Raw genomic sequence first — 24,157 nt, 5'->3', positions numbered from 1 at the left:
TAGATGGATAGTATACTTAATGGATGACGAGTGACGACACAGAGGTAGGAACAGCAGTGGCCTACCGTACTGCTATAAGTATATATATAATAAACTGGTGGACACTGTCAGCAAACTGCAAAACTGTCTAAAATGCACCACAGATATAGAATGTAGATGGATAGTATACTTAATGGATGACGAGTGACGACACAGAGGTAGGTACAGCAGTGGTCTACCGTACTGCTATAAGTATTTATATAGTATACTGGTGGACACTGTCAGTAAACTGCAAAATTAAAATGCACCATAGGTATAGAATGTAGTTGGATAGTATACTTAATGGATGACGAGTGACGACACAGAGGTAGGTACACAGCAGTGGCCTACCGTACTGCTATATATAGTATACTGGTGGACACTGTCAGCAAACTGCTAAACTAGTCTAAAAAAATGCAGCACAGGTATAGAATGTAGATGGATAGTATACTTAATGGATGACGAGTGACGACACAGAGGTAGGTACACAGCAGTGGCCTACCGTACTGCTATACATAGTATACTGGTGGACACTGTCAGCAAACTTCTAAACTAGTCTAAAAAAAATGCACCACAGGTATACAATGTAGATGGATAGTATACTTAATGGATGACGAGTGACGACACAGAGGTAGGTACAGCAGTGGCCTACCGTACTGCTATATATAGTATACTGGTGGACACTGTCAGCAAACTGCAAAACTAAAATGCACCACAGGTATAGAATGTAGATGGATAGTATACTTAATGGATGACGAGTGACGACACAGAGGTAGGTACACAGCAGTGGCCTACTGTACTGCTATATATAGTATACTGGTGGACACTGTCAGCAAACTGCAAAACTGTCTAAAATGCACCACAGGTATAGAATGTAGATGGATAGTATACTTAATGGATGACGAGTGACGACACTGAGGTAGGTACAGCAGTGGCCTACCGTACTGCTATACGTATATATATATATATAATAAACTGGTGGACACTGTCAGCAAACTGCAAAACTGTCTAAAATGCACAACAGGTATAGAATGTAGATGGATAGTATACTTAATGGATGACGAGTGACGACACAGAGGTAGGTACAGCAGTGGCCTACCGTACTGCTATAAGTATACATATAATAAACTGGTGGACACTGTCGGCAAACTGCAAAACTGTCTAAAATGCACCACAGGTATAGAATGTAGATGGATAGTATACTTAATGGATGACGAGTGACGACACAGAGGTAGGTACACAGCAGTGGCCTACCGTACTGCTATATATAGTATACTGGTGGACACTGTCAGCAAACTGCTAAACTAGTCTAAAAAAATGCACCACAGGTATAGAATGTAGATGGATAGTATACTTAATGGATGACGAGTGACGACACAGAGGTAGGTACAGCAGTGGCCTACCATACTGCTATATATAGTATACTGGTGGACACTGTCAGCAAACTGCTAAACTAGTCTAAAAAATGCACCACAGGTATACAATGTAGATGGATAGTATACTTAATGGATGACGAGTGACGACACAGAGGTAGGTACAGCAGTGGCCTACCGTACTGCTATATATAGTATACTGGTGGACACTGTCAGCAAACTGCAAAACTAAAATGCACCACAGGTATAGAATGTAGATGGATAGTATACTTAATGGATGACGAGTGACGACACAGAGGTAGGTACACAGCAGTGGCCTACCGTACTGCTATATATAGTATACTGGTGGACACTGTCAGCAAACTGCAAAACTGTCTAAAATGCACCACAGGTATAGAATGTAGATGGATAGTATACTTAATGGATGACGAGTGACGACACAGAGGTAGGTACACAGCAGTGGCCTACCGTACTGCTATACATAGTATACTGGTGGACACTGTCAGCAAACTGCAAAACTGTCTAAAATGCACCACAGGTATAGAATGTAGATGGATAGTATACTTAATGGATGACGAGTGACGACACAGAGGTAGGTACACAGCAGTGGCCTACCGTACTGCTATATATAGTATACTGGTGGACACTGTCAGCAAACTGCAAAACTGTCTAAAATGCACCAAAGGTATAGAATGTAGATGGATAGTATACTTAATGGATGACGAGTGACGACACAGAGGTAGGTACACAGCAGTGGCCTACCGTACTGCTATATATAGTATACTGGTGGACACTGTCAGCAAACTGCAGAACTGTCTAAAATGCACCACAGGTATAGAATGTAGATGGATAGTATACTTAATGGATGACGAGTGACGACACAGAGGTAGGTACACAGCAGTGGCCTACCGTACTGCTATATATAGTATACTGGTGGACACTGTCAGCAAACTGCAAAACTGTCTAAAATGCACCACAGGTATAGAATGTAGATGGATAGTATACTTAATGGATGACGAGTGACGACACAGAGGTAGGTACAGCAGTGGCCTACCGTACTGCTATATATAGTATACTGGTGGACACTGTCAGCAAACTGCTAAACTAGTCTAAAAATATGCACCACAGGTATACAATGTAGATGGATAGTATACTTAATGAATGACGAGTGACGACACAGAGGTAGGTACACAGCAGTGGCCTACCGTACTGCTATATATAGTATACTGGTGGACACTGTCAGCAAACTGCAAAACTGTCTAAAATGCACCACAGGTATAGAATGTAGATGGATAGTATACTTAATGGATGACGAGTGACGACACAGAGGTAGGTACAGCAGTGGCCTACCGTACTGCTATAAGTATATATATAGTATACTGGTGGACACTGTCAGCAAACTGCAAAACTAAAATGCACCACAGGTAAAGAATATAGATGGATAGTATACTTAATGGATGACGAGTGACGACACAGAGGTAGGTACACAGCAGTGGCCTACCGTACTGCTATCTATAGTATACTGGTGGACACTGTCAGCAAACTGCAAAACTAAAATGCACCACAGGTATAGAATGTAGATGGATAGTATACTTAATGGATGACGAGTGACGACACAGAGGTAGGTACACAGCAGTGGCCTACCGTACTGCTATATATAGTATACTGGTGGACACTGTCAGCAAACTGCTAAACTAGTCTAAAAAAATGCACCACAGGTATACAATGTAGATGGATAGTATACTTAATGGATGACGAGTGATGACACAGAGGTAGGTACAGCAGTGGCCTACCGTACTGCTATATATAGTATACTGGTGGACACTGTCAGCAAACTGCTAAACTAGTCTAAAAAAATGCACCACAGGTATACAATGTAGATGGATAGTATACTTAATGGATGACGAGTGACGACACAGAGGTAGGTACACAGCAGTGGCCTACCGTACTGCTATATATAGTATACTGGTGGACACTGTCAGCAAACTGCAAAACTGTCTAAAATGCACCACAGGTATAGAATGTAGATGGATAGTATACTTAATGGATGACGAGTGACGACACAGAGGTAAGTACACAGCAGTGGCCTACCGTACTGCTATATATAGTATACTGGTGGACACTGTCAGCAAACTGCAAAACTGTCTAAAATGCACCACAGGTATAGAATGTAGATGGATAGTATACTTAATGGATGACGAGTGACGACACAGAGGTAGGTACAGCAGTGGCCTACCGTACTGCTATAAGTATATATATAGTATACTGGTGGACACTGTCAGCAAACTGCAAAACTAAAATGCACCACAGGTATAGAATATAGATGGATAGTATACTTAATGGATGACGAGTGACGACACAGAGGTAGGTACACAGCAGTGGCCTACCGTACTGCTATATATAGTATACTGGTGGACACTGTCAGCAAACTGCTAAACTAGTCTAAAAAAAAGCACCACAGGTATACAATGTAGATGGATAGTATACTTAATGGATGACGAGTGACGACACAGAGGTAGGTACACAGCAGTGGCCTACCGTACTGCTATATATAGTATACTGGTGGACACTGTCAGCAAACTGCAAAACTAAAATGCACCACAGGTATAGAATGTAGATGGATAGTATACTTAATGGATGACGAGTGACGACACAGAGGTAGGTACACAGCAGTGGCCTACCGTACTGCTATATATAGTATACTGGTGGACACTGTCAGCAAACTGCTAAACTAGTCTAAAAAAATGCACCACAGGTATACAATGTAGATGGATAGTATACTTAATGGATGACGAGTGACGACACAGAGGTAGGTACAGCAGTGCACTCTGCACTGTACTACTCCTATATAATATTAATTATACTGGTGGTCCCCAGTCCCCACAATAAAGCAGCACACTGTGAGCACAGATATGGAGTGTTTTTCAGGCAGACAACGTATACTGGTGGTCACTGTCAGCAAAACTCTGCACTGTACTCCTGCTATAGCTGCTCCCCAGTCCCCACAATTAAGCAGTGTGAGCACTCAGCACAGATATATCATGTAGCACACTGAGCACAGATATGGTATGGAGCGTTTTTTTCAGGCAGAGAACGGATAAAAAAACTGGTGGTCACTTATCAGCAAAACTCTGCACTGTACTCCTAACAGCTGCTCCCCAATCCTCCCCACAATTAAGCAATAAAAAACAAACAAGAATCAACTGTCTTCTACAATAAATGGAGAGGACGCCAGCCACGTCCTCTCCCTATCATCTCCAATGCACGAGTGAAAATGGCGGCGACGCGCGGCTGCTTATATAGAATCTGAATCTTGCGAGAATCCGACAGCGGGATGATGACGTTCGGGCGCGCTCACATAGACCTAAGTTTATTTTTAAAAAAGGACGCTCCCTCAAAAACATCCTGGCACCCAGTTATCTCAAAACAGTTCCCCCAATAGATCTAGAGGGAGGAACACGAGAATCATGGATACCAGCACGACCCCCTGGCTTCCACCGCTGTGGTGCAAATAGGTGCACCACCTGTAAACATATCCCTAAGAAAACTACATCTATTCTTGTTGAGGGAAGTGAAGAATTCTTTCTCAGTAATTTTATGAATTGTGACACCAATTATGTCATATATCTGCTGACATGTGCTTGTAATAAAAGGTATGTGGGACGGACGACGAGAAGTATCAAAGTCCGGTTTATGGAACACCGTCGGAATATCATAAACAAATCCCCGACACACAGCGTCTCTAGACATTTTAGAGACTGTCATGATAGTGACCCCAGTCTACTAGGAGTAGTAGCCATTGAACAGATTGTGAAAACTAAGAGGGGTGGGGATCGGTATAAATTACTCTGCAAACAAGAGCTTTATTGGATGTTTAGGCTGAATACGATATACCCCTCTGGCCTAAACGAACAAGTAGAATTGAATCCAGTTTTGTGATCTCTCTAATTTCCCTGTTTCCATAGTAAAATACTCTTTACGATGTACATTCACATTTAAGTGTTCATCACAAAGAAAGAATTTTTTGAATAATTACATCAATTATTATTACTATTAATTTTCCTTTATGTGTTATTTTTGTTTTCACAATTATTATATATGTAATATGTTTATACATATATGATTCTATAAAGATTTTGTCATCATGACATATATGCTGTTACTCACTGTGTATTATCATTAGTATTTACTACTGTTCCCTGTACATATCATCAAAATCGTTTATGTAGCCTCCTCTTTATTGTTTTTTTAATTGATTTACAGTGAGCACTTTACTCTATATATAGGTGTTAATCACCTATATACACTTTCTACCACGCTTTCTGCTTGCTGTGGCGGCGAACAGTGCGGCGTGTGTTGCCTAGGTGACGCGCACTGCACTGCCCGCTGCCATGGTAACCCCCACGCCCATTCGTTACTATGACGACGGCGGGATAATGGACTAATCCCTGCCGCCTCCATTCATTCTGTATCAACGAAACCCGACGGTCGCGTCATTTGGGCGCGACTCCTGTGTTATATGCGGGGCCTAGTTACGTGGGCGGCGGGGATGTTTGTGCGTCGCTGTTGCCTGGACTTCTGGGCGCGGACATATGACGTGCAATTGGACTCTCAGGTGCCAGTTTTTTTGAGTGCTGTAATTCACCTGCTTCTCATTTATATTGACTGATCCCATGTAATATATGGACATGACCTTAAGTCCCTTTCTATAAAGGACTGATGAGAGACTCTTTGCACCTCATTCCGGGCTTTATATTATCCCTATCTACCCATTGAAATACGGAAGCCATATGATCTGCTCCCTTATTATTGATTAAACTGTAGTTTTATAAAAAACGAAGTGTATCATACTTATTATTAATTATGTATTGTTTACTTAATATTTTAAATTGTTTGTCTGTCATTTATGGTCACATAATGAGAGTATCTGGTCACTGTCATTCACATATGCAAATGAGCAACCATTTTGTAAAGGGTATAAAAACCCTGGATAGCAGCACCTCCATTACCTTGAAAAAGTTGCGTGACCGCAACGAAACGCGTTGGCGATTGGTGCTGTGTGTGCCTACCATCAACTTACTCATTCCTGAAGACTCTCCACCTGGACCAGGTCCTCCATCACTGGCTCAATTTGCGGACCCGTTTGAAGAACAGCCATCACCCACAGCCAAACAAGGGATAAGCCGTTGCGGATGCCTATCCGCTTAAACACCTTGGACAACTGCTGGTGGTAACTATTATACATGATGGAACAGTGACGGGATACCTTGAGCTTATCAATTAAGGGACTGTGTTTTGGAACAGGTGTGAACTGTCTATATACTCCTATCAGGACTGAGAGATACACAGCGACACTATTTTGTGGCCTTCATTGCTTATTTCATACATTGTTGCTCTTTTTAACCTTTTAATTCAATTTTTTACATACAATAAATGTGTAATTTCATGTGACCTTCTGCTCTCATATGTGACCATTCAGCGCTTTAATTTTCCTTATTCATTTGTGTTTTGGGGGTCTGACCAACCCCATGTGTTTTAGCTGCTGTGGTGCATCTCCCTCATCAGCGCCTGGAGTAAATTCACCCTAGGGTGTTTTTTCTTTATATCCACTGCTCCCCAATCCTCCCCACAATTAAGCAATAAAAAACAAACAAGAATCAACTGTCTTCTACAATAAATGGAGAGGACGCCAGCCACGTCCTCTCCCTATCATCTCCAATGCACGAGTGAAAATGGCGGCGACGCGCGGCTGCTTATATAGAATCTGAATCTTGCGAGAATCCGACAGCGGGATGATGACGTTCGGGCGCGCTCGGGTTAGCCGAGCCATACGGGAGAATCCGAGTATGGCTCGGACCCGTGTAAAAAGGGTAAAGTTCGGGGGGGTTCGGTTTCTCGGAAACCGAACCCGCTCATCACTAATCATGACCTACCAGCCTCTGAGGATAGTTGTTGGAAACAGAGAATCACAGTATAGAGTAATGTAATGCACAGTATAGAGTAATGTATTGTAAGTTAGAGTATGAATAAGTAGAGTAAGTTATATATTCCCTTGTTTCAGTGCTATTTTACTACACTGTCCAACCATAGCATCTCTAGAAACAAGCTCTTGGGAGCAGGGCCCTCCATCTGTGGTCTCTACCTAATTACTGCATGTAATCTATAGATTGTAATGATGTATGATTGTAAAGTTGTGCACTGCTGTTGCCTGTAACTGTGCTGTATTGATCACACATGCACTATGTGATTTTGCTATATGTTGCATCCAGTACAGTATATTTGGCAATATGGAACCCTTGTAGTGCAATGCATATAAAAGATAATAATTAGAGCAGTTGCGTCTTGGAGTAGTCTGCAGTATTACAGTACATAACAGTAGTATATAGAAGTTTACAGCTGTGCATTGTCCTGTAGAGCTCAGCATCCTCTATAGATTGTAAGATCTCGCAAGCAGGGGATTCTCTACCCTCTGTTTCATGTCTTTTGGACATATTTATCAAAAGCCATTATCGGGGGATATCTGCAAATTCCAAGCATCACAAGAATGTATCTAGGTGGGTCATCCATTTCCAATTGCAAAAGCAGTTCCATCATTGCCAGGAACTCTCGCGGCAAGTTTTGCAGAATGTAGCCCATAAGTTAATGTCATCTACAGATGGTGTTAATTACAGGGACCATACTTTGCATTCTGGAGCTTTAAATCTGACAGCTTTGTAGCCCCTATAGAAATCTAAGAGGGCTGCGGGCAGGGGCGGATTGGTCATAGGGCTCCCAGTGAAGATTACCGGTGGGCAGATATGCATGTGGGGTCTGTTTTGTTTGTTGACATGTCAGGGGTGGTGCTGCTGCCATGGTTACACGGTATACCTCTGGTGCTACTCATGTGAGGCCACTCTACAAGTTTTTCCAGGGCCCTTTCAGTTCCCAATCTGCCCCTGCCCAACTGTGCAATGGAATATGTTAGCACTAATACATTTTAATAAATAAATGCAGATGTTACAGTCAAAAATTATAAAACCTCTTGGTGTCACTTGGCCTTTCAAACAGCAGTGGAAATTTTAAACTAATTATGATACCAAAAGTTATATTATACATTTTTTCCTCCTTGTGGGGGCCAATTTGTTTTATTGTTTTCTGTGGGGGCCAATGTGTCTGGTTTTTTCTTGCATCTGAGTTGCACCGTGCATGCATGCACCGCAATGGTGTTCGTACAGAGTCGCAGTACAAAGTCATACATACACACACAGAAGTATGTTGCAAATGTGTTGGGCGTTTGTGTGTGGTTACAGGGGATTGGCTAATCAGACACAGATGTAACATAGTGTGGGCATGCAGATAGTAGTTGCATATAGAGACATTGGCCCTCATTCTGAGTTGTTCGCTCGCTAGCTGCTTTTAGCAGCATTGCACACGCTAGGCCGCCGACCTCTGGGAGTGTATCTTAGCATAGCAGAATTGCAAACGAAAGATTAGCAGAATTGCGAATAGAAATTTCTTAGCAGTTTCTGAGTAGCTCCAGACTTACTCAGCCATTGCGATCAGTTCAGTCAGTTTCGTTCCTGGTTTGACGTCACAAACACACCCAGCGTTCGCCCAGACACTCCCCCGTTTCTTCAGACACTCCCGCATTTTTCCCAGAAACGCCAGCGTTTTTTCGCACACTCCCAGAAAATGGCCAGTTTCCGCCCAGAAACACCCACTTCCTGTCAATCACAGTACGATCACCAGAACGATGAAAAATCCTTGTTATGCCGTGAGTAAAATACCTAACTTTTGTGTAAAATAACTAACCGCATGCGTTCTGCGTACCTTGCGCATGCGCAGTAAGCGACTAATCGCAATATAGCAAAAATCGGCAACGAGCGAACAACTCGGAATGAGGGCCATTGATTTTCTCTAGCATAGGGCTGGTGAAAGTTTCAATGGTATCCGATGGTGGCGTCTAAAGACATACAAAGCATGATTGCAGCATCTGGAGATACTGACAGTGAGCATCTGAGTCCTTGTATATTTGGATACACGGATGTACATTAGGGAACTGCATTGCAACGTCATTACCATAAAGTCAGAGACGCAACTGCAGGAAAAGATGCAAAGAAGGCCGCTACTGTGTTCAATTCAGAATCAGACCCTATGAGGACGAATCCGACCCCCTGAACAGACCCCACCCCCTAAACAGACCCCGTCCCCATTAGGGCTGCTTCCACTTTCCATAAATTTCCTGGGCTGGTTTTCCATCCCAATCCGCCCCTGGCTGCGCTCCTGTGGCTGCTGTCCGAAACAAAGGGCCTGCAGCAGATATAGATATCTGCTGCAGTCCCTCCTACATACATTGGGGTGATACTTAAAATTTGCGAGTATTCCCCGAAAATGGGTGTTTTGGGGGATATGCAGAAAATATTGAATGATAAATAGGTCCGTGAAGCTGTGGTTTAATACAGTGTTGTGGTGTTGCGCAGTTAGCTGTAGTACAGGTTCCATCGCTGGAAGTGCTTAAGGACCACAATCTTTGTGTTAATGCTAGACTCAGCACCCATATCTATGCATTGGGATCCGGTCTTTAGGTCGACAATGTCTATGTCGACCACTATTGGTCGACAGTAAGTAGGTTGACATGGTTTCTAGGTCGACAGGGACTCTAGTTCGACATTTACTAGGTCGACATGACAAAAGGTCGACATGAATTTTTCACATTTTTTGTACTTTTTCATACTTTACGATCCACGTGGACTACAATTGGGAATGGTAACCTGTACCGAGCGCAGCGGTAGTGGAGCAAGGCACGTTGCCCAAACGCGAGCCATGCGAGGGGACACGGTGCACTAAATGGGGTTCCCCATCATTGTACGGAGAAAACAACACCAAAAAAAGTGGGGGGAAAACTCATGTCGACCTTTTGTCATGTAGACTTAGAAACCATGTCGATCTACTTACTGTCGACCAATAGTGGTCGACCTAAGTCTAGTCTATCTAACATACCACACCCCTATGCATTATAGGTGTAATTCAGACCTGATTGCTAGGGCGCGTTTTTTGCTGCCCTGCGATCAGATAGTCGCCACCTACAGGGGAAGGGTATATGGTGTGTGCAGGTGTGCGATCGCATTTGTAGCAGAACTGCACAAACATCAGTTTGTGCAGTTTCTGCTCAGCCCAGGACTTACTCAGCCGCTGCTATGGTTTCCTGGTGATCGGGGGCCGGAGATGACATCAGACACCCTCCCTGAAAACGCCTGGTCCCTCCTGCATTTTCCCGGATACTCCTACAAAACGATCAGTTGCCACCCACAAACGTCATCTTCCTGTCATTCACCTTGCGATCGCACGTGCGATTGCTTTCTTCACTCTATCCCGTCGCTATGCACCGATGCCCAGTGCAGTCGTCCGACGCGGCGGCGCATTGCAGTGCATACGCAGTTTGGATCTGATCGCAGGTTGTGAGAAAACGAACAGCAGCGATCACGTCTGAATTACCCCCTATATTCTTTATGAGAGCAACCCTGTTATTTTAAAAAGATGTCTCCTATGTACAAAGTATTGATGCATTATAGTTTTTAGAGAGGTGCATTGCTGTTTCTCAGTCAGTAATACCGAACGGTGTTGTATAGTACAGGCACAGTACGAGTGTCACAGTGCATAGCACGGTATGCTGACATGTATGGCTGCCTGCTGTAGTTTTACTTTAACTTTACAGCAATGTGTTTTTCTCTACAGCACAGCATAGTCCTGATGAGCAATGTACTGTGTCAGTGGCGGCACACTGTAGTACAAGCAGTACCCCAGCACCGCACACAGCACCACTATACCACCACAGCTCAGAGCGGTATGTAGCCCAGAGCGGCAGATGTGTGCATGTCACAGCCCAGAGCGCCAGCAGCCCCAGCCCGAGTACTGTGTGTGTATACTACCAGGCAGCAGCACAGAGGCGATCAGTGTACAGTAGTGCAGAGCACATACAGCGCTGTATGGAGCCCGGCAGTGACTGACGTGGAGCCGCAGCAGCGCTGAGTTAGGAAGTGAATGGGGGCGGCGCGCATGCGCAGTCCGGCTCTGGCTGTGTCTCTGTCCCCGGGTCCCTCCCGTGTGTCCCGGTCCCCGGGTCCCTCCCTCCCGGTGCCGGCTCTATCCCTAGCAAGGCGAATGTGCTTCAGGAAGCGACCGGGCTCCGCCGCTGCCCAGATTGTGAGTACCAACTGCCCCGGGTGTGGGATAACAGTGTAGGGACTGCCCCCGGGGTACCAGTAGGGGGTCCCCGGTATGCCCCCTGGCCGCCATGTATCGGGTAGGGGGTCACCGGACGCTCAGGGGTACCTTCCGGGGTGCAGGAAAGTGATTTACAACCCCCGTCACATGCACACACCGCACCATCCTCCCCCCCCCTCCCGCACCCCAAAACTACTCTCACACCGGACACTGGAGTAACATGGCTGCCTTGCCGGGGAGTCAGTGCCAGGGCTCCCATCCCGGCCACACTGCAGCCGCTTACCCAGTACTTAGTGCAGGGGACTCCCATGCAGCAGTGGTGGAGGGATTGATGAATAGCAGGACCCCAACATCACCACCCTTACCAGCCTCATCTCCTAGATATAGGCCCCCCACCGCTACCCACTTCATACCTTGCAGCTTCCCTCCCCACCATCATCTCAGCTTTGCTTCCTAACTGAGCTCATGGGAGTAGAGTGCAGTTTGTATGAGAGGGGTGAGGGTATTTATTCTAAGTTTGTCCTTGTCAGCATAAATGTAAGAGAGGTGTGTGTGTGTGTGTGTGTGTGTGTATATATATATCTCTCTCCAAAATGTGCTTTGTCCACTACCACCCTCTATTGTGCAAGGCACAAAAGCCTCTTCCTCTTTTTCATCCCTCATGTAAACCCCCCTCTCACAAACATAATATTTGACTGCTTATCAGTAATGCTGCCACAGCAAGGGGTTAATATAGACAGCCTGAAAGTTAGTCACCAGCTAGGAGATATTTGAAGGCCGACCTATTGTGTGTGACTGTGTGTGAACATATAGTAAATTTACCAGAGAAGATACAGTTAGAAAATAGATGTTATATATTAATATACCTGTAAAGGATAGAGCGGCTGGATTTCCATGAAAATAATTGTATGGAATTAGCTATTCCATATATATAAAAATATCTATCTATCTATCTATCTATCTATCTATCTATCTATCTATCTATCTATCTATCTATCTACAGTCTAGGTCTGCATTTGCTGTGTGTCTTATGAGAATGTGAGTGAGCCTGTAGTAGTTGGGACTTGACTAGAGGAAGTGATACTGTATGTGTGAATATGTGTGAATATGTGTTGTGCCTGTCTGTGTGCAGGGTACAATTATTATACAGTATGCAGTGACTAATGTTCATTTAATTGTTCCTGTATTATGTATACAGTAAGTAGATTTTTAGATTAACTGTGTTATGTTGCTGACTCTGCTGTGTTATTAAGTTATAACTTAATACAATGAAGGATTTTTGTTCTGACAAATTGTGTCTATGAATGTGTTTTACTCATGCAGTGCAGTCACCCAAACGCCATCACTTTATCAATTAATTGCTTGTCGCCACCATGCTCTATCATGCAGCTGATGTTACAATTTCACCTATAAACAGCTGTGCATTGGCATCTGTATATGCATACCCCTCCTACGTTTGTATACCCTATCCTCTTCCTCCTATCAATGCTGCTTCACTTCCTGAACTGACTGCCCCTCACTATAGGGGGCATTACATCCTCCTAAACATGCAATTCAGTGACTTCATTCCAGGACAGAGTAATGTGACCCTGCCAAGAACAGATTTAGGCAATATGTGGTTCTTCAGCTGCTGTGACACCACAAGTCACAGTATGTCTCGCCAGCCAGAGGCAGATCATTCCCTGCCAAAGTAGAGCTTACTGTCCTAATTTCCCTACCACAGGCACACAAACACACAGATAACAGCACAGGTATAATCAGAAGCCAAAGACAACCCACGTGAACACAGGTGGAATAAGCAAATGCCACACACAGATAGTGCTGCGTACTTGGAGTGTGCCATATGACTTTACATGTATAAAATTCTTAAGGATTCATTTACACAAGAGCAACTTTGCGATGTGTTGCGCAAATAACCACAATTGGGCTGTGGGAAGAAATGAGCGAGAGACACATGGTACAAAGCCATTCCGGTGGCAGTTGGCATACAATTGAATTGACTCCTTGATGTTTGCATGATACAACTTGTTATAGAGAGGTTATATTGGTCTATCTGGATACGTGTTTTAGGGGAGATTTTATGTACTTCTGAAGCTTGGTACACACTTGAGTGCTGTCAGGCCGATCTGTTGTTGTGTAACGACAAATCGCTTACATCGGTCAGCGTCTACGGGTGATTAAGAGCTCCCGCCCCCGCGGGTACTAGTGGTGGACGCTAGGCTTGATGTGCTGCACACCAAACCTAGCGATATCGCTAGCAATCTTGTTTATGCTTATGAAGGACGAAACTTCATAAACCTCGTTCTAATGTGTACAAAGAATCTGGGTTCAAGGGCATTCGTTCTGATGCCGGAACGAATGCAGTCTCTCCCGTGTGTACCCAGCTTAAATTATAGAAACTTCAAACACATTTTCAGGAGTTGTATAGTTGGTAAATATAGCTAAATATTATTTATATTACCTATGCATACAATGTTTATCATTTGGCTGTTCTACAATATCTTTAAATAGTAGAGAAGGCCCTACTTTAAAGGGTTAACAACCTTGACTGCATTGCCTGTAGGCAAAATGTAAGGAGGAGTTAGGTGTTCCAGCCTAGTTGGGGGTTGATCCAATCAGAAATGACATATGCCACAGTTATGGTTCCATAGGGCTGCGTACAACAATCCACGAGTCCGGGGTAAATTGCAGGGCCTATACAAAGGCAACTTGCCCCTTGTGTCTAATAGAATTGACCCCAAAATAGATTGAGAAAAGATTATGAGGGATTTAAAGAACAGTGTGGAGGTCATTAGCTGCAGTAGGATAATTATTTTGGAGGTTAACGTAGTGGGGTACTTTGTTGATTGGATTTAGGACAGGACAGGACTGGGTTGAACATTTATTCATCTCATAAGTTTAAGACTTTTGTCCGAGATATTTGATCCCAATGCGGACATACTGTATACAAGGCATGAGACAATCTGTATCTCATGTCTCGTTGTTGGTGCTAGTTCTAGTGAATTGATAATATGCATTTATTGATGTTGCTTGCAAAATGGTACTGTGTGTGTAGTCAAATGGTAAAGTTTTTTATATACTGTAGTAGTACAGTACTTCAGCTGTCACAGTGCATGCACAGTGTACCACAGTGCCTTACCTACCATTAAGTGAAGGGTCCTGTTTACTCGGCTGGTCCACAAGAAGATGCTAGTCATGAAAGTTACTGTTTCTGCTGGAACAAATTAAAATCTCTTTGCGATCATGGGGAATAAGACAGAGGGAGTTTGTAAGATGGAACTCGCACTTTTGATAAACTGTGGGTAAGGATGTTGCAGTTTCTATTATGGGGCCTATGTACTAAGCCTTGGAGAGAGATAAAGTACCAGCCAATCAGCTCCCTGTCATTTTTCAAACACAGCCTGTAGCATGGCATTTAGGATCTTCTGGCTGGTTGTGCATCTCTCCCCACTTTCTCTCTCCAATGCTTAGTACATAGACCCCAATGTTCTCTGTGCTTCCTGTTTTTAAGTTTTATTTAATTTTCATTTAAGTACAGTATATATTTTTAGTACGTCAAATCATTTCCACAGAGAACCCAGAACTGTTGTATTTGTGCTGGGGGCAAAAGCAGTGCTTTGTATTCATCGGTTGGGCTGTGTTCCTTTCTGTGTATTGGTCCTGTGCAGTCCTGATATGTAGGGTTTGAAAAATAACTTTCCTTGGGCAAGGAGAACACCAGATAGGGCGACTAGTGTGCTAATCAGTCAGACTAGAATATTAATTGCTATGCTGGACAGGGCCATACCTGGCTCATCTTTGACAGCCTTCTGGATCATTAAGGAATACTGATGTATATCATGGAGGTCAGTACTGAAGAAACATGGGGCAGATGTATTAAGCCTGCAGAAGTGATAAAGCAGTGATAAGTGCAAGGTGGTAATGCACCAGCCAATCAGCTCCTAACTGTCAGTTTACATATTGGAGCTGATTGGCTGGTGCGTTATCACCTTGCACTTATCACTGCTTTATCACTTTCCAGGCTTAATACATCTGCCCCAGTATTCTGTCCAGCTTATCAATTAGACTGTTGGGGGTGCTACACACCAGACCCTTTATTCCAATGTTATCCACATCTAGTAAATTATAAACAAAAAGCATTCCTGCTGTTCATTGGGTATGTAGTTAAAATGTTGACATTCAGGTTGTCGACTTGGTCACTTATCGACAGCAAAAACATTGGCTTTCACAATTCACATTGTAAATGTGTGAATGTCGACAGTCAGGGCATGATTAGGGCTTAAATACTGTAAATATATATATATCTATATATATATATATATATATATATTAGTTTGTTATATAGTGCAACAAATTCTAACAGCGAAAAAACAAAACTGAGTAATAACAGACAGACATAGAGGTAGGAAGGCCCTGCTCGCAATTTTACAATCTATAGCGAAATAGGCATTTATACTTAAGGTTAGGTGCTACCTATTGCATAATGGTCCATCAGATCGCAAAGGCTCCTGGTGGGCTGTATGATATGGTCACACAGTGATGTTGGTCTGGGGTAAGGAGGATGAGAAAATGAAGGAGAAAATATGTAAGTATATGTGTGGACTATACAGTGGGGATGTAATTAGATAGAAAGGTAATTTGACGAAAATTTGATAATCTTGCCTGAAGAGATGAGTTTACAGGGAAGGCTTGAAGGTTTGGGGACAAGAGGAGAGTCTTATTGTGCATGGGAGGGCATTCCACAGAGTGGGTGCAGCCCGAAGAAAGTTCTGCAATCACGAATGGGAGCGAATAATGAGTGTGGATGAGAGACGCAGATCTTGTGAAGAGTCAAGGAGTCGGTTTGGGAAATGTTTTGAGATAAGCGAAGTGATGTACGTTGGTTCAGTTTGGTTAATGGCCTTGTGTGTGAGTAAAAGTATTTTATATTGAATATGGTAGAATACAGGTAACCAATGGAGGGACTGACACGACGGCTCCGCAGATGATGAATGTCTAGCTAGGAAGATTAGCCACACCGCTGCATTCAAAATGGATTGTAGTTGCGAGATTCGTTCTTTGGTAATAATGCTATATCGACATAAATAATGTCAACATGTGACCATATCGAAATACTGACTGCCGGGATTCAAACTTTGCTGACATTCTAGTGTTGACGTTCTGAATGTCGACATCCCATGCCACACCTGCTAATGGCCTTTCTTCAAAGGACAGCACCTCCTTTAATAGTTATTAAATAAATGTGCCCACCACATACAGCAAATAAATAGAACCTCCTTTACCTAAAGCCTAGAGTTGGATCGCTCAGAGGGCCTAATTCAGACCTGATTGCTGCTGCACGTTTTCGCACAGCAGCCGATCAGGTCTGAATTGCACATGCGCCGGCGCTTGCCAGTCAGCTGATGGCCATGTCAGCCCAGCGATCGCCTCTGATTGACAGGCAGAGGCGGTCGCTGGGCGGGCCGGCGGCGTTTGGCTGCTGTTTTTGGGGCGTGGTCCAGGCAACGCAGGCGTGCCTGGACCATTCAGGGGCGGGCTGCGGCGGCTGCGTGACGTCACTCGCAGCCTCTGCGACCTGGACGGCGACAGGTAGCTCCCTGCCAGCGCACAGGAGCTGCGCAGGTAGGGAGCTACTTGTCAAGTACAAAAGCGTCGCCGCTGTGCGATGCTTTTGTACCTGTGCGGGGAGGGGTAGGGCCTGACACGCGGTGATGGCTAGCACTGTGCTGGGCGTCCCCCCGCATGTCTGAGTAACTGATCGTAGCCGTGCTAAATTTTGCACGGCTACGATCAGGTCTGAATTAGGTCCAGAGTTGTGTAAGGTCCCCTTGCACAGTGTTGCACAGCGAAAATGAGCACAGTGCAGTTCCATCCATTGCACTTCATAGAACTCTAATGCCGGGTACACAATGGAGCGATATTTACCCAGAAGATATGCTGGGCAACATATAGTTACCATGGAAGACATCAGAACAATGTAATAAAGGAAGGAACGATCCCTTGTTACATCCTTCATTACCTTGCATGATGCCACATGCAGTATCGTCCATTTGGCCGTGCAGTACAGCTGACCGGACGATATCACATCATACACACTGCCCAATCTAGCCCATATGTTGGTCAGAGTCGGCCGGTAACGAGATATCGGGCTGAGATTGCTCCAGTATGTACCTGGCTTAAGGAACAGCTTCCATAAGTGTCTAGTATAGACCCGTGGATAGAATTTAATCTTCCAGCACTGAGAGCTGAGTTGTAACAATTGCTGTATGTGATGTGTATATATTTAATTAGTGACTCCTTCCCTAAAGGTTAGGCCCAAATGTAATAGCCTGTGAGAAGCGTGAAGCAGCGAGATTTTGGTGATATAGCCAGTAAAGGTTTAAAGCAGAAATTTTATTTTTGCCAAAACCAGATTCACTTACTTTAAATTATATCTGGCAGCTATATCAGCGAAAATTTGGCCATTGCATGCTTCTCGCTGGCTATGACATTTGGGCCTTATTTATTGATGTGTTCTTTACATACCTAGGTGGGGGCTGCCATATTAGGTTTATCGGAAGCAAACACAGACAGAAATAGCCCTGATGAGATATAGGGGCCCATTTATCATACAATATTAGCGGCTTTGTTGGCTAACTGGTGTTTTTGGGGGCTAGCCGTAATGTATCCTCCCAATGTAAGAAGGAGGGATCGCAGCAGGTGTCGCCGATACCTGCTTTGATTCCGCCCTCATCCCCCATAGGTTTCTATGGGGGATGTGGTGCTGCCCCATTTATCAGTATGCATACCATATACATATAACTTCTGATTGCGGTAGCCCATTGTAGCCTATGGGGTACACTTCGGGAGATGTAGTTCCAGAAGTGTTTACCAGGAACCCTCCACTGGAAATGGCCTTTCTGCATGGAAACGGGTGTTTTAAGAGAGGCCTGTGTGCAGACCCCTGGTGGGCCCCCTCCTCTCCACTGCGCCGTAGGCTTCGGCATTGTGCCGGAGTCTATCGCGCATGCGCAGGACTCCGGAAACATGGCGACCACTGGTCCGGAGACAAATTTCCTACTGTGCATGCACGGTGTCCATTTTGGAAGTGATTCCTGCTGCAGCACACACCGCGGGACTCCGTAAAGATAAGTAGAAAACAACATGGGTGCAGCGTGGGCCCCTCTGGACCCAGGGCACCGCACACATTGCACCCATGATAGAAACGCCTATGCATGAAAATCAATATGACTGAGCATGGACAGAGGCCCAGATCCTTTCGGAGCCCCTATCCCTGCCTATGCTGGGTGATACATCCACCCAATATGATCGCATTCTGGGCTTGATATTAGCGCCCAGGATTGCATTGCATATGCGATCATTGGTAAATGGGCCCCGTAGTGCTTACACTTACCACCAATGGGAGTTTTATGTAAGGATTCATCAGAACCATCAAGTTTCTTACAAAGCATACAAAAATAAACTCTAATAATCTTATAAAGGACCATTAAGTGTTGTTTATTTTCTGTTTATATTTGTTTTTGTGTGTGTATATTTTAATGCCAGATTAAGTTGTTTGCTAATATGCAATGTACCAAAATGAATCACACTATAAACTAGACTGCAACATTTTTTACAGTAACTTACTATTTCTATGATTCCTAAAACATTTATAGTTAATTATCTTTTGGATGAGGAGGGTGGCTGCACAGTGTGCTGGGTATTGTAGTTCATTAACAGCTGAAGAGAAACTCATTTCCATCCAGAGCCAATGGTTTGTTTTTATATGCAATTATGACTTTAGGCAGAACATACCTCCCTACAGTACATTTCATCTTACAGGCAGGAAGTCTGCTATACTTTAAGAAAAATGCTTTCTCATAATCATTATTTCAATGTGTTTAGCTGTCATATTACCAAAAAATGGCGCATATCGGAATGATATAAAAGCATAATCTCTCAAATTAATGACACGAAGCTGCTGTTCAGATATGACTGTATCCAATGTAGAGAACACAACATAACTTAGTAGTTTCCCAGGGCAACAGAAACAAACAACTCTGCCTGCTAATATTAATAAATTGATAAAAGCACAGAAAGAAGCTAAAAAGAAAAGAAAAAAAAACACTATTTAGTATGCACTGAACAGGGGTGAAGCCAATACACTTACTATAGAAGTTGCAGTGGGTTCTAGTAGTAATATGAACAAATCATTTATTTCCTTTGTATACAAGATGCTGCTTACATAATTTAAGCATATTAAAGGACATATCATTAACCTCTCTGAGCCTGCAATTTCTGTACAACTTGCAGCCTGCTTCGTAGTAAATACAAATACATTGTCAGAAATGTAAATTTGTGTGTGTGTCTTTGGGGGTTCACAAATCACTTCCTATAGACTAGAGCCCATTGATATTGCTGAACATGCAATCACTTCACTAGGATACCAATGACATCACTTAGAATGCTAGCTTCTCACTATGATCTAGTCCAGTGGTTCTCAAACTGTGTGCCATGGCACCATAGGGTGCCTCAGGACACTTGCAGGGGTGGCTTTAATTGGTGGTCCAAGACCAATTCAAAATATTTATGGTCAATGTAATAGGCAAAACCAGTGCAGGTGGCTGCCAATCATAAAATATGTGGACAAACAGAAGCAAATCTTGTCCCTCACCACATAACTGAGCCTAAGGATGACATATAAACACAATTTATTTAATTTAATATTTCTTTATACATTTCTCAATAAGAAACTTTTGGCCTAGGGGTGTTGTGAAAAAATTCTTATACTCTAGGGTGCCGTGATTCAAAAAAGTTTGGGAACCACTGATCTAGTCACACTAGAGCAGGGGTGGCCAAACTCAGTCATCAAGGACCCCTAACAGTTCCTGTTTATGAGACCACATGGGGATCTTTTAAAATGTGTCAGTAATATACAGACCCGTGACCATCTTTGAGATCTGCAAAACTTGAACTGTCCTGGGGTTCTTAAGGACAGTGTTTAGCCACCAATAAACAGAGAAGCCACTTTCGCATGAATACTAGTTCTACCCACAATACTCCTGTTTCTGCTGTGTGTGGGCCAGGCTGGATAATTTTCCAGGAGCCAGATAGCAAACACAGGACCTTATTCATTAAGGATTGCAAAATTTGCGATTCGCAAAAACTGGCAGATTTTCGAATGACTGCACATGCGTAGCATTCACATTGCACAGGCGCAAAAGTAAATAGTGTCAGAAAATGCGAACAGATCGTAATTGCAATGCAGCCGCTGTTTGACTGACAGAAAGACGGTGTTTCTGGGCAGAAACCTGCCGTTTTCTGGGTGTGTCTGAAAAAAAATATGCAGGCGTGCCTAGGTGTTTTTAAGGATGGTCTCTGACTACAGTGATGACAACTTTCAGCCTCTGGCGTCGCAAGAATTGTGGACGACTGCCCATCGTAGATGGGAAAAATCTTCGATGTTTCGGTAAATGCGTATGGTTTTGCGATCAGACCACATATTGCGATGCATTTGCAGTTTCTGCAATGGGCGTTTTATTCTCTATTTCTGGGCGGCAACTACTGTATTTGATTGCAGCAACTGCTTTTTAGCAGAAATTGCAGTCCTTACTGAATAAAGTCCAAGGTCAATACACACACATTTTCTGACTACCTAACAGATACTGCTGGCTTCTAGGTTTGGCAGGAATGGCTCCTGATTTCTACACGTATGCCTTAATATTGGATCATCTTGTATTTTAAAATACAAGTTGTATTCATTGATTGACTCTATGCACAGCAGTGGAATTTGGGGATGGGTCTTCGACCTGTGTTGCCATTGTGGGTAAATTGGCAAAACCAAAGTGCTTCATTTTTCCATAACATTAACAATTTTCCCTGACATTAATTGAATGTATGAGCACCCTGTTGCAGTTATGTTTGAGTTGGGAGGCAGAGTAAGTATATACACATATCAGGTGGACAGGAGGATGATGAGGAGGATAACTGATCACACGTGAAAGGTCTCAGCAGAACAGGAAATTGTAACTTTATGTTGCACAGGAAAGGAAGAAGCAGCGGAACTTTCTCAAGAGCTTGCCATTAATCGGGAGGGGAATCATGGTGTGTATTGTGCTTAAGTAATAGAGAGGAAACTGCATTGTATGTATTGTACTTGTGTAGGTGGGCTATTTTTTGTATATTTGTAAGGGAGGAAAATGGGGGATGTGTATCTTTTCTAAGTATTGTTCAGGTTTATTGAGGAAGAATTGAACAATGTAATAAAAATAAACGTTGAGTGTACTTGGTTGGTTTAGGAGGCAAGTGTGTGACTCGCATTGTACCTTTATGTCAGCTGTGCCATGTGTGTTCCGTGTATGTGTATGGGAGAGACCATCTGTATTTTGGTATAATATAATTATGCATAGCGACAGGAAAGTGCAGCCCCGGTGTAAAGAAGGCGTCTGTATTCTTTGCAGGGATATAGTATAATGCTGTGCACGCTCTACAGCTAAGTTAACTATTCTATGGGGTCCCAGCTACTGGAACTACAAGTCCAGAAAGGGACCAGGTCTGTTGGGACTTGTTGTTCCACAACAACTGGAGAGCCACAATTTGCCTATAGCTACTTTACAGGTATACTAAAATCATTCAGACTGGTCCATACCACAATGTATGGTGACGATAATGCTCTGTTTCAGCATGTGTTTTGAGAAATTGGGAACCGCTTACTACTGGGGACACCTGTCTCCAGTGTGATCTTCTAGTGGTTGTTGTCCGGCAGGTCTCTCCTGTCATAGGACAGTCCATCATGTATGTGTACATATTACCTTGTACCCTGGAGCTAGCTTTACTCAGGAACGGAAGTTTTGTTTTCAGGAAGTTGCATTCTCACCACAGGATGTCATAATCACTTCTCTCCCACACCCTTAGCGTTCCTATTCTGTCCCATCCCTGAGCCAGGAGTGAGAGTGTAACCAAGTGTCTTTCGGCTCTCCCCAATGGGCATCGGAGAAAGGGGTCAACAGATGCACCCACTGGGAGAACAGTCGATAGGATGCAAGGTGGGTGTACATTGGTATTTAAGCTTTGATCTCCAGGGTCTCTTGTGCTGTAGTATATGACGGCAGTGTTGCTCAGCACGTACAGGGTTAATAGAACAACATAAACCAAGGTGCCATCATTTTCTGCCTATCAAACGGGTGGAGAATTTGTTGGTGTCTGTAAAATCTGCATGTTTGTAGCCCTGTATAGTATGAGGCTGTAGGTCTATAACCAGCCTAGTGTTACACAGCTGCTCATTGAAGACTTTGGATTTCATGAAGGGACAATTCATGTAGTAGCAAAATAGGCACTCGCCTACAGCGACCAATCAGCAGCTACCTTTTACCTTTCTGCCGCAAGTTAGACATTGGAACAATCATTATTGATTATTTTAGGACAGCGTTTGTACCTAAATGCTATGTTGGTAACTGTGCTCTTTAGTGTTGCTTACTGTGTTTTTCTTCTGTGCTTTGCCAGATCAGACACTGGTGAATCCTACAATCTAGTTATTTATTTGTCTTAGTAAATTTGATTGACAGGAATTCCATAGTCTATTGAGTTGTGTGCCTTGGTGGTGTTTGTGTTTTGCAAGAACAATGGCCCTCATTTCGAGTCGTTCGCTCGGTATTTTTTATCGCATCGCAATGAAAATCCGCTTAGTACGCATGCGCAATATTCGCACTGCGACTGCGCCAAGTAATTTAACAATGAAGATAGTATTTTTACTCACGGCTTTTTCATCGCTCCGGCGATCGTAATGTGATTGACAGGAAATGGGTGTTACTGGGCGGAAACACGGCGTTTTATGGGCGTGTGGATGAAAACGCTACCGTTTCCGGAAAAAACGCAGGAGTGGCTGGAGAAACGGGGGAGTGTCTGAGCGAACGCTGGGTGTGTTTGTGACGTCAAACCAGGAACGACAAGCACTGAACTGATCGCACAGGCAGAGTAAGGTTGAAGTTACTCAGAAACTGCAAAGTAGTTTGTAATCGCAATATTGCGAATACATCGGTCGCAATTTTAAGAAGCTAAGATACACTCCCAGTAGGCGTAGGCTTAGCGTGTGTAACTCTGCTAAATTCGCCTTGCGACCGATCAACTCGGAATGAGGGCCAATGTCATGTATCTAGTCTTCTGCTGCACAGAGGGTGTTTTCTCTGTATCCAGGTCTCTGAAGCATTTCCTGCAATATGACGTGTGCTTAGAGGGAGACAACAGAGTCTGCTCCATCTGTAGGTGTACATCATTTATATCAGACCCATACTGTACGTGTAGATGAGCAGATCTAGTATTTGATTAGTGCTTTAGGGAGTTGTAGTTCAACAAATACTAACAAGCCACAAGATTCTTTAGCCTGACATATATGTTGTTCCCTGTGTAGTCTCGTGGATTTCAGTCGTATCCTCTCAGCCCGCTTACAGCTTGGGTTTTCCAGATGTACTATCAAAAGTACATGTGTATTAATTAGGAAAGGGCTCATTGTAGAATATCCTCATGTTTAGTATTATATTGTCTGTGATTCTTGTCTGAGGACCACTGATTAAGGTACAGGACTCTGA

At 43.6% G+C, this 24,157-nt stretch overlaps 1 protein-coding gene across 6 annotated transcripts in view; it reads left to right on the top strand.

The window, feature by feature from the left end:
- The window catches only part of RGS19 (regulator of G protein signaling 19), a 324,046-nt gene that overhangs the window by 274,742 nt on the left and 25,147 nt on the right, over window positions 1–24,157 (top strand). The window contains exons 1-2 of one of the 6 annotated variants that reach the window (XM_063959211.1): window positions 11,326–11,573; window positions 22,488–22,618. The exons of 4 other annotated variants lie outside the window; for them this stretch is intronic. In XM_063959211.1, the coding sequence (XP_063815281.1) occupies window positions 22,556–22,618 (63 nt within the window). In that variant the 5' untranslated portion in view covers window positions 11,326–11,573; window positions 22,488–22,555. Of the gene's footprint in view, window positions 1–11,325; window positions 11,574–22,487; window positions 22,619–24,157 lie in introns of those variants that run through there. One more of the 6 variants, XM_063959209.1, reaches the window with a different exon arrangement.

Source organism: Pseudophryne corroboree, chromosome 3 (genome assembly GCF_028390025.1).
Source record: "Pseudophryne corroboree isolate aPseCor3 chromosome 3, aPseCor3.hap2, whole genome shotgun sequence".
NCBI classification, from domain to species: domain Eukaryota; kingdom Metazoa; phylum Chordata; class Amphibia; order Anura; family Myobatrachidae; genus Pseudophryne; species Pseudophryne corroboree.
The sequence above is the reverse complement of the archived record's forward strand: the minus strand, read 5'-3'. Positions and strand labels throughout refer to the sequence as shown.